General features: G+C 41.2%; 1 protein-coding gene across 1 annotated transcript in view; it reads right to left on the bottom strand.

Annotated features, from left to right (window-relative positions):
* Positions 1–10,581: 10,581 nt before the first annotated feature.
* LOC308130784 (metabotropic glutamate receptor 7-like) overlaps positions 10,582–12,384 on the bottom strand; it is an 82,606-nt gene continuing 80,803 nt past the window's right edge. The window contains exon 10 of the mRNA XM_080497238.1: positions 10,582–11,707. Within this exon, the coding sequence (XP_080353364.1) occupies positions 11,658–11,707 (50 nt within the window). The 3' untranslated portion in view covers positions 10,582–11,657. The remainder of the gene's footprint in view (positions 11,708–12,384) is intronic.

Below are 12,384 nucleotides of genomic sequence, written 5' to 3'. Positions count from 1 at the left end.
TGGCTCAAACCTTTGGAATTATTTTAAAGAAGCAAATTAAATCATGTCATCCGGACCCAGTGTTGGACGTTTTGCCCTGTTATCACATGACCAAGTCCAGTTGACCTGATTCAGTTTGGTTTGAGATGCCGCCCTATCTGGACAAATGAGATTGTAGAAAGGAGAGAAGAAAACGGGGTCCCAGATTCGATTTGAGATCAGAAACCTGCAGGTTCCTATCAAAAATCTTCATGACTGTTACAGTCCGCTGATTTTAGCAGGAAGAAAAATGGATTTCCTTCTGTTTTTGCTCATGACCTCCTGTTCATGGGGGAATCTAAATGGGTCACAAAGAGATGTGGTATCTTGACAGTACGTCATGGTCGGTTCTCTCATTAAGTCGTTATCTGTAAAAGGTAAAACATACCAGTTGTGGGAATTTGAGGAATGCCTGAAAAATACATATGCAAGTACATATACTAGAAAACTACTGAACCTTTTATTGTGCTGCTAAAACAATTGGTAGGTCATGTTTTGTGTTTTAACACAACCTTTGTACTTGTTTATTTAGTTAAGTTTATTTTCACGAGTATGTAGTTACTTCAGAGTCCACCTGTAACTTGGATAGTCTGAGTCTGTTTCAAACAACCCAGGTTGCTGTAAAAAAACAAAAAACAAAACCTCAATCTGAAGTGTAGCCTAAAGAGTTAATGTCCATATCAAAGAGTGCGAGTGTCTCTAATGGTACCCAGGTTTGGTATTTAAGGTTCCCGAGTTTTGTTTTAATCTTAAATCTCCTACTTCCAGATCTGGATTGAAGAATCTGGGTCTGTTGATAAAGAGCCGGGTATGTTTCCTAGAGTCTTGCTGAGATTTAAGAGTATCCAGATAGTATAAAACTCCCAATTTTAAAGTCTGAATAAAAGCGTCCATGTGTAAATTTGAAATTCCAGGTGCTCGTTTCAGGCCGTGACCTGTAAAAAGAAAAAAAAAAAAAAAAGCATGGAGTGTATTTGCTAAATTGCACAAAACCACTGAATGCATCAGATTCATTATCTCGCTGCAAAAGTTGTGTAGTCTGGCACACATCGGTGGCTGTTGTGAGCCATGTGTTTGCTATAAATACCCAGAGAAGTTTTCTCCAAATGCCATACCAGCAGTTGCGTAGTTTGAATCTCCAAATGGAGCTTTGTTGATCAATAACAGCGAGCAGTTAGTGTGATGGTGCATTGGGAGGTGGAGCTGAGGCTATTTTATGCCCTGCCAGTCTCTCACTTCACCAACCTTCAGCCCCTCCTTATGCTTATTAATTATGTATTGAAAGGGAAAGTTAATGTATGTGATGATGAAAAATGTATAACCTTGTGAGGATCAGTGAGAAGAACTGACCTTTCAGCTGCTGATGTGTCTGATGGACGTTTGAAAACCTTTCCAACTCTGTGCCTACCATAAACACAGCACTGACTTCTGCAAAGTTTGCTTTAATATGGTTTGCAGAAGGCCTGCACCATTTTTTTTACACGCTAATCCTCATGATATAAACATTTTGATGCGCGTCGCCCCACCGGGAAAAAAAATCCTGTTTCCATGCTCCGTGCATTCAGGATTTCACTTGTGTGATGGGCTGGAAACCTGTTAGCTGGAAGTAGCTCACGGCGGTGCAGTGGAGAACACGGACTTTGGTTCACAGGAAGTGTTGCACGTTTAGTGCAGTGGTTGATGAAAACAACATAGGAAATGGATGGGTGGACTATTAACATACCCCACAGGATTGATGAAGGTTAAAATCTGTCCTCTGGGAAGTATTAACATCTTTGTTCACCATGCTACACCCCGCCACTCTTTATTTATTTTTTTTTTTTGGGGGGGGGATAATCCTCATGACAAACAAACAATCCACAATGAAAACATAATCTTCTTTCCTCATATACATGAGCATAGTAAACAGGGATGCAGAGCCATGCCAATGCTTTGCTGTATGATTATTTCACCATGAGCACGTTCAGTGTTTCTGCAGCACCTGCCGTCTGTCTGCTATTCCAACCACGTCCAGAATGCACTAATCAAAACTGGTGTTTTATAAGTGTCTTTACACTTCCTGGGGTCATAACTAATTCTAATTAGACTTGTGGTCACGCCAGGCTGGTCTGAGGCTCTTATTGCCAACAGGAGGCAAATTATTCCCACTGTATTATTGACACAAACTTTTCTGCTTATTGTTAAAGGACAGACATGATCGTATGCACTCTAATGCTGGAGGAGGCAGCGAGGGAACGATGTAGACAGATCAGTATTCAGTAATAGGCCTCATTAGATGCCAGAGAAATGTGGCACTCGTTGTCATTAGGCTAAAGCAGAGGTCTGAAACCTGTGGCTCTGGAGCCACATGCGGCTCTTTGGCCCATTTGTTGTAGCTCCATGAAGCTTTCACTTAATTATGCCTCAATAAACATTTCATCTTATTCTTATTATATTTAAATGCCAGTTATTTTCAAAATGACTTGTATCTCTTGGATTAAAAAAAAGGCTTTAAAAAAGGCACAATGACAAACATGGGGGAAAGAAAAGCCAAAATGACTTGTATTTCTAAAAAGGAAAATAAGCTTAAAATGGTGAACAAAACAAGAAAAACTGTTTAGAAAAGAGATCAAATGGTTGAAATGTCCTCCTCCCTGTAAATAGTGTTTATTATATTTTGATTAATTTAATCTTTTCTGTTGTTAGACAGTTGCACACAACTTGTACATGTTATTTGAATTTACTTATTTAATTCTTATCCAATTTTATTTATTCGATATTCCAATTATTTGTATCTATCCCGTGTGAAGGAAAGGTTAAAGGAATTTCTCTGGGATTAATAAAGTATTCTTATTCTATTTTAAATATCCAGATTTTATGAAAAATGCTGGAAAAGAAGGATGAAACCACTAAAATCAGGTATGAAAACAGAAGAAAATGGAAAAAAAACATTTACCATCTTAAATTGTGACTGAAACTTCATAAATGCAACATAAGACACTGTTTTTGTGTGTGTGTGTCAAAACTACTGAATATATGAAACTTTAGAAGCTGTGTCAGCCTCGTTTTAAAGGTTAAATGTGTTTTGTGGCTCCAGGTAAATTTGATTTCATGGAAATTCACAAAAATGGCTGTTTTGCTTATAAAGGTTAGAGACCTCTGAGCCAAACGCACAATGACAAATACATACTTCGATGGAGGGTACTTTTCAAGGGTATATATTTCATGTTTTATTACAAGTAATCTATAAACTAATGTTTTGCATATTAAGATATTAGATTCTACCAGGTGTGCTGGGACATCACTTTATTGTTACAACCACTTTCTTTTAAATTCATAATAGGACAAAAAAATAATAATCGAAAAACCAAATTTCTCTCTGAAAACATTATGCGAAATAGAAATGGGAACCTTTTTTCTGGAACTCATGAAATGTAAGTGCTTGTGGCTTGCTGGGTTCAGACTGATGGCTCTCTTGTGGCTAAAGTGCGTCTGTCAGATGCAAATTTATTTTCTTAACTATTACTGTAGACAGGCCTTTATTTTTCAGCTTTTTTTCAAAGAAAAATGAGCTGTAAGTGAGTTTTCATATTCAGTGATAATGGATTATTCAACTGTGAAATTTACGTCAGTCTATTTACTTTTTAATTCTACTTTAATGAGCCTGTAAACAAGCTATACCAACAATCTGTTTCATTAATTTCATTTTTAATGCACATTTACAGTTCTGATGCATTGTAAATTAGATGTCTTCCTGTAGACCTGGGGTGTCAAACCCAGGCGTCATTGTGGCCGCCAAACCACCAAACAAAAGGTAGAAATGTCAAACAGAATGTTTAGAGGTTGTTTTTTTTTCTTTCAACAAAGTTCTTAAGAATAGCAGACACAACGCAACACTGAGACCCGAGCTGAGATATTGATGATGCTGCCATGAAAGACAGCGACCTCATTAACCATCTCGCATTAGCCTCAGGGGTCAGTCAGGGTGCAGCACCAATGCAGCACCAATGCAGCAGTGACATTTTGGAGATTTGTCTGTATTTTGCATCGGAAGATTTTAACATTGAATTTATGTTGAGATTGTGGTAATTTTTTGGTTCCTCTAAACAATAGACGTTTTCATCACTTATACTCTGCACTACAACACAGAAAAAAATTTAAGTTCAACTTCAATGGTTGGTATGCCACTATTTTACCGGCCCACACAAGATTCGATTGTGCTGCATGTGGCCTCTGAACTAAAGTGTGTTTGATATTCCTGCTGTAGACTGTGGTTGTATTTTCTAGGTTTGCCATTATCATTGATGTTCTTGCCATAGTAGAGATATACAGTAGTTGCTTTTGTCACCATTATTAGTATCGGTTCAGTTTCCCCACACTTTGTTTTATGCGGAGTTTGCATGTTCCCTCTCTGCCTGCATGCCTTTCTCCTTGCAATCACAATGAATTTTGATTGATCATGCCGGTAAATGTCAGTTTGAGATCTATTATACGTTTTGCCCTAAACTGGTTGAAAATGGCCTAAAGTGGAAGAGACAGTAACGATGGATGGATGGATGGATGGATGGTTCCTAATCTCATCATCAACTCAAATGACAAAAGATTGAGTTTAGGTTGAAAGGTCTTTTTTTTCTATGAGGAGTTTGCGCGTGCTCCCAGTGCATGTGTGGGTTGTTTTCTTTTTACAATACAAAATAATCTTTTCTACGCAAAACTTTTGGAGTAGAAATCCGAATAAAACAAAACAATTGAAATGTAACACTATGAATGACTTCATTCAAACACACTTTTCTTGCTCAATTCGTTATAGATGTAATGGAGAATTATGAAAATCATAATATATGTTTTGCAAATAATGACAGTAGCAAACTATATGTAATGACTCAGCATGTCGGGGTTTCGTAATAATGATGTGCATGCCCTTTTATCCTCCTAGGAAGATCTTGAAGCTGTGAAGGAAAACATGCGGTGCAGTGTGTCTGACATGGCGCTCTCCTGTTCTTTCGTGAAGCTCCAGCTGCTCCTCTCATCCGCAATGCCTGCAGCGCCATCTTGTGAGAGACTGGAGTAAGTCCATGCGAGTGCTGTTCAGCAGGGTGACAGTGTGCTTCCTCCTCATCCTGAACACTGAGCACCAAATCTATTCACAACTACACTTTGTCATGTGTCGACTGGCTGTGCAGATCTTACATTTTGAGAGCGACCGGTGAGGCTTTGAGCCTCTGTGCATGCAGAGCTGGTGGAGACGACAGATGTCCCTGCAGCATCAATAGATGGCAGTAGCATCACACCTTGGCACACGGTCTGATCGTTGCCCTTTGCATGAGACCATCACATTTTTTGCAGAGAAATGAAAAGTAGCCTTAAGCTGTGGCAAAGAGAAAACAAACTGCAATTATCATTTCTCAGATAGTGCGTGTATTAGCAACAAGATCTTATTATTAGATATTTGTTTTTGTTTCAATTCATTATCTTGTGTGAGAGAGAGCGAGAGAGAGAGAGTCCATGTGAATCAATGAAAGTATCACTAATGCATTTGATCCAATTTATCAAAGCGTGCTCCAGCAAAGAGGAGCGCCTCAGTTTATTCTCTCTAAAATAAAATAAAATAGAAAAAAAAAAACCCCATCCTGGCTTTCACTTAAGTCACACTCATAATTAGAAAGTGAGATAACTTAGGACAACTATGAGACTCCATCATTCAGTCACAGATTTAGACAGTGTGGAGTAATTGCATTTTGCCCCTTATCTCAAAAATTGGATCCATTCCAGTGCTGGGCTGGAAATCCTTGTCTTCAGTCATGGAAGGAGCCACTTTCCCAGACGCTGAGGATTTTGTAGAGGCATGACAAAGCTAAGAAGTTGGAGGGAAAGTTTTACAACCAACTAGGGGAGAAAACATGATAGATTTTCCCCTTGCACAGCGTTAATGGTGTGAGCTGCGTGTTAAGCCTCGGCTTACTGCAGGGGCTGAGGGCAGCAGCAGACACTTGTCGTGTGAGGGGTCATTTAGAAACATTTACATGGTTGTGCATTTGAGCATAGAGGAGAAGCAGCAGCATTGAGGTCAGGGTTGAAACCCCCTGCTCTGTGGGTTGTCGTGTTGAAACAGCCCCCCCGCCTCACTTGTGAAGATCACATAAGAATCAACATGTTGTTTCATCTCTGAATTATACAGGACACAGCAGCAGGATCGCTGTCACTTTCTGCAGCGTGCAGCACTTTCCTGCGTGCGCTATGCATTTAGCCGGAAACCCTGTGCCCTCTGTTATTACATGCAGCCCAGACAACACACAGCATCTCAAAATAAAACATGAGGAAGACACAGTGTGCGGTTGCTCTACACCATCTCTACCTTTTACACACATTGTGTGATCTGCCAGGCTCATGTTAGCACAGGATGTGTGCAGAGCTTTGGCCTCCCCGCTGGCCTTATGGCCAGATGGGTCAGTGACTGTGTAGTTGGGGCTTGGCGGGCCCCTTCTGTTCTCTGCAAGGGTCCACTCCTGGGACTGAAACCCCAGAGAACCGAATTATAGAAGCTGGATCATAAGGTAGATGGATTGCAAGCTGAGCTGAGACATTCATCGCGCACACAGACTCACGAACCTCACACAGGTGCACGTGTGAGTGTTGGTGCATGCTCGCCTGCATGTGCTGGATATTTCACACTCTCCTGGAGGAGACGGTTCTGTCACAGGGCACATTGTTTTACCCATCCACAGAAGAATTAACAAAAGAAACTGTGGTTTTATTAAATATGCCAGAAGCAGACCTGATCTTTTATCATTCCAGACAAGCTGTTCAGGATGGTTATATTACTGGAGTGATATTTTTCTTGCCACGTCATGTGGAAATTTAGTCAAGTCATCTTCAACTGCTATTGCGGTCCATTAACTCCATTGTGAAGATACATAATTGATGCAGCCTTTGGGTAGAGTTTAATCAAATGGAGAGTGCTCCACACACCACCGCCAACTGAAAAATGAGACACACAATCCTCAGTTATGTAGTTCATGAGGTACGACTCTAATTCAGTCTTTGAATTGATTTATAATCACTTCATTGTTCAATTCTTGCACAATACCCAAAGAGCAACTTGTGGTTTTTATGCTTTTAAAGGTGGACTCACGAGAGATTTATGTTCTCGAATAAGGGTGAGGCTCAAGAAGAACGAGTTCATAAAATGACAAAAAGAACAGCCTTTGTATCTCTTAGGTTCTCCATTCCTTTTTGTTTGAGTCACATTTCTCTCATTCCTCTCCAATTATTCAATTCCATCTTTGTATTTTGTTTCTGTTTAAGCATTGACTTTTATTTGAAATAGCTGCGGTATGTGTGGGATGTGGAAGTGCATTGTTGATGCCCTGCACCTTGAAATCAAGGGCTCAACTCTCCAGATAAATTTCACAGCCAGCCAGCACTTATCTCTGTCAACTCTTGTTTAAGGCTCAGATGATCTACCTTGGTTTAACTGCTGCTGGCTTTTGTTTGTGCCCTCCACCTGAGCTGTGATTCAGAGGCGAAAAAACGGTGCTACTTTCTTCCACAAGCGTCTAAAAGTGAGATGCATCTTTCACACAGGCAAGGCAGAACAAATATGCAACATCGTCACAAGATGTATGCCAGCTCTCATACATCTTTTCTCCATGAATGCCTTCTTATGACAGGGGAAATCGGGGAAAAGCGGCAGATTAGTGCACCTACTCAGCTGCAAATTCTGAAGCGCATTCGTCTCACTCAGCCGTCTTTAACACAGCCGCCAATTAAATCCAGGGAGTCAGATATGAAATTTTCAAATAATCATTAGCTGGAATTAAAAGGCTCGATATCGAAGAGATGGGTGGAGCTGACAGGGAGAAGGTGACAGAAGGTACAATAGAGGAAAACATAGACTAAATCCCAGAGCCAAACACGAGCGAAGATGAAGGAGGTGACTGAGCTAATTGTGTACTGTCAGAATCCATATCTCTAACAACTGTCAAAGGAGCAAATTTCAAATGTATTCCCTCCACCCACCCAACTCCCCCCAGGGGTAAAAGTGCAGAGAGAGAGTGAGAGAGAGAGACACAGAGAGAGAGAGAGAGACAGAGAGGGGGGCGGAGGGAGAGAGAGAGGGAGAGAGGGAGGGGAATAAATACCAGGAGACACTAATGTGATGAGAATGATGCCTGGTCTCTTCCGCTGATTAAAAATGCAATAACTCTGTGACACACACACACACACACACACACACACACACACACACACACACACACACACACACACACACACACACACACACACACACACACACACACACACACACACACACACACACTGTGCCGCCTGATCGGGGTGAGGGGTTGCTGTGTGGACCCACAGATAAGAAATGGCATCCACTGACCCCGGACTAATTTATTCAAGCAGAATAAGACACACTGTATCTTTCCTTTGTAACACTAGCGAGAAAAACAAACAACGCTTCAGCTGTGGAGCCACAAAATTCATACACATGATCTTCCCTCAGATGATAATTAGTGCCTGTGTGCGAATGGTGGGTGTCGTGATTCATGTCTTACCAGTGGCTATCTCACTGTACCACTAATTATGAAATCTGTGTGTCACACAGCACTGGTAACAGTAACTGACCTGCTTTATTGAGAACAAAAGGGACGCAGAGGAAGTGCAAGATGCTTGTAAATACAGAAGAGAGGCTGGAGAAGCAGCAGGGCAAAACTAAGAAGAGCGAAGGGTGTCTTCATTGGTCCTATGTTATATCAGACCTCTGTTGGTCAGTGACTGGAAGCAGATAAGGTTTCACTCTGGCTGGAGTTGGATAATTGGACATTTATGGAGAGATAGGAGAGCCCAGGGCCCAGGAGCCATGAAACAGAGCTAATCTAGACTCAGCATCAGTAAATTGTCTGTGAAAGAGCGCATCAGGAGTTCTGACAAGATAAAGAAGGCTTTCCTCAAAGGCGGAGCTGGACCAAAGTGACACGAAAACTCAGATAGTAGAAAGCTTGAGTCTCTTGGTGCTCCGACTTTTACACGTCACACGAGATGCGGCAGTGAAATGCACATTTTACTGAGCTGCTATGTCACCTTGTCATCCAAATTGGGTCACGCAATCTTGTAATTCTCAGATGCTGGGGACAGTTTTGACAACTTTGTAGAAGACAGTTCTTAGGAGCCAGAGCTCTTGGCGAGGCTGTGTACATTTTTAAAGAGCCTATAAAAACTATTGTTCAGCTTGGAGTGTTCCACGCCTAATAATCTGCGACCGATGGGTCCTTAAAGTCTGAAACATTGAAGCCCTGTGGGTGGAGTGTGCTGCGCTCTCAGTCCACTGTGATTAGTCTCCCCCCTTTGATGTTTTTCCATTTGATTCTCACAGGAAAGTGCTGCCTACAGAACAGGTGTATACTGAGCAGGTGGGCCCTTACGTAGGAGTCTTGAGAGCTCTGATATGGAGCACTCCATACCGCTTACTATTTTTGGTAGGTAAAAAAAAAAACATTCCTGGACATGCCTTGCTTTTTTAACTCCCCTCTGCATTTCAAAGGTCTGTGATCTTCTTTCCTCCTCACATGAAGATCCAAAAAGCTTTTCCTTGAGCTGTTTGGTATTTCTTTTCTTTTTTGCTGAGCTGCAAATCTAAACTCTGTTCAGCCCCTACTGATTACTTGCACACAGACACTGACACAGGCAATTAATTTGGTGGGGAGAGGCTAGTCTTAATTGGGTATAAGTGGGATTTTTCTTGGCTGTGTGCAACACAAAATGACAGACCGTGTGTATGAGAAGTAAAGACCATCTGGTCCCACAGGAGCAGAGAGGGATGCCAGACAAATGGAAAGAGAAACAACAGAAAACCTGTGTGGGGAAGGATATCATTGCCTCGTTTCCCCCCTTTCTCTCACGCACAAAAACACAGGCAGAAAAGAAGAATCGGCATCTCCTGGCCATATATCATTTGCCCGTGTAACAGCCTGGGGGGAGACGCTTAGCGGGTGTAAAAGAATTCTCTCATGCATGGCCTACTCATGTTTTTATATAATAATCAATATTGAAAATAGTAACATTATGCTTGTAGGCAGGCACAGGAATAAAGAGCGGTTAGCTCGTAAAGGCTCGGTCATCAGCAGGACAAATTGATCTGACATGTTATATTATTCATGTAAGGGATTGGTGGTGGAAGCTTGGAAGGGGCAACAGCGAGAGCGAGAGAAACAACGGATGAGACAGAAAGAGCAAAGGGTGAGCAAAGGAGTCAGCAAGTGGAAATCCTCTCCTATGCAGGGTCTCATCTCCTCTGCACGACAGCACTGCTCAGTGAGCTCGCTAATATGCTCCGTCATGGGGTGAGGCAGAAAACCAGCACCGGCCATCTCCACGAGCTCACAGGAGCCCAGAAACTACATCGGAATTAATTCTACTTATTCATACAACAGCTTAAACATGATGTCTCCTGCTCCCAAGCATGAACATGCCCAGTCATAAAAAAAAAATCAGAACCACACATGCACATGCACATGCACAAGCACATGCACATAAATAACTATGATATGCTGTCTGGTTTAATTGTATAAAAGATAACAAAATGATTTTTATTACATGATCATAATTTGACAGACATCACAACATACTTGCATGATTGCTCTGATATTAATGCTTTCCACACCATAATTAGGCAGAATATACCCAGTACGAAACTATATAAAACAAACATGCTTGCAGATACAAGGAAGGTCAGTTCAACAACAGATTAAAGCCATATTCTGTCATTCAGTGAAGTTCAATTCCAGTAAAGAAAACAAACTGCAGAAGGATGCTGAAGCTCAGTATCATTTTCAGAATTTATTTCTCTTTTTTTTAGTTTACATCAAATAGAACAGACATACATTGGCACATGCAAAGTGAACACTTTGTGGTGCTTTTCATAACCATCCAAATCCAATTGAACAAAGACTGGATATCTATTTTTTTTGTACTCCAAACATGAAAATACTCTCAAATATTTACAAAAAAAATATACTTACAATGCCCACTCTAACGCAATAATCATCTGGGACTGATTTGAGTTGATTTCTTTAAAACAAAATACTGTATGTGGCAGAGCTTGCTGTTCAATGTAATTAAATGAACTTTGAGGAAAAAAAATAAAAGAGGCACAGAAGAAAATCACTTCTAAACAATACAAAACAGAAATCGGATAATGGGAACCCCAAGAGAATATGGCTTTAATGACATTTCAAAAGAAAATATCTGGAAAAGCAGATCCACTGTCCTTTTTTTTTTTTTTTAAGTGTTTGTCTTCGTTCACAGTGACCCCCTTTCAGCAGGCAAGTTGTTCTCTGGCAGAGAAACAAAGGGGCCACAACACAACGTTAAAACCTACAGTTGGGTTCGGGAGGCCGCCCTAACCACGCTGGCCTAAAGCTGTGCTAGTCTCTGTCAGGACTCATGCATCATGTGTGGATGAAGGTTGGACGCTATCCACAGTCCTGGAGTGCATAGGTACTGCAGGTGGTGCTGGGGTGCCAGCAGTCTCCCTCCTGTCTCCGGCTTTCTTTGATCCTCTACAGCTCCGTTCCTTTTATTTATTTATTTATTTATTTAATTTTTTTTTTTAGCAATCACAGATGAAGGACAAACAGCACTGGTTTCCAAGCAGATCAGATCCTGAGGTTGTTGTAACTCACATATGTTTTCTTGGTTGCTTGACCTGAAAACAGAGTAAAAACATTTAGGATTACTTTGAGCTTTGTCGAAAGAAAGAAAGAAAAGACAGCATCTTACGGAAGTAAACAGACATCATCTGCTCGGGAAAAGTCTTCCCACCGCGCCCTGCATTCTTATCACCAGCTGTGCGCAATCAGCAGCAATATTTTTTGGCCTCGTGTATCATTTCAGTTCACTATGCCCTAGTGTAAAGGCTTAGTTTCTATTTTCAGATGGTAACTAGTGATAAAAAAACAAACAAAAACAAAACACAAACATCACACAAGTGGGCACCGAACAAATGCTAGGGCATGCAATACGATCCCAGTCTGGATTGCCATGGAAACATATCAGGACGTGGCTGAGTGCCTGGGTGTGTTTATGTGTCCTGCTGTATATCTCTGGTTATAAAAGCCCATTTCACTTTCAAACCTTCGGAGTGAAAGCATTTTTTCCTGAGCTGAGGTCATTCTGGCTTGTCATGACTTCTTTGAAAGGCTGTTTTATGGCAGGAGTTACATCTCGAGCAGGACGGCCCCTTTTGGAAACGTGTGCTGTTTGTAGGGATGCTCTTTGTGCTTGGGGCCTCATTTTATGCACAAAAGTGCAAATATAACTGTGTGAAACATATGGTCTGTGGGTGAAAACTGTCCCACCTGAGGGTCAAATCTGGCACCTTTC

Source organism: Blennius ocellaris (assembly GCF_963422515.1).
Source record: "Blennius ocellaris genome assembly, chromosome: 5".
Classification (NCBI taxonomy): Eukaryota; Metazoa; Chordata; class Actinopteri; order Blenniiformes; family Blenniidae; genus Blennius; species Blennius ocellaris.
This window is presented reverse-complemented; position numbering and strand designations above follow the sequence as displayed.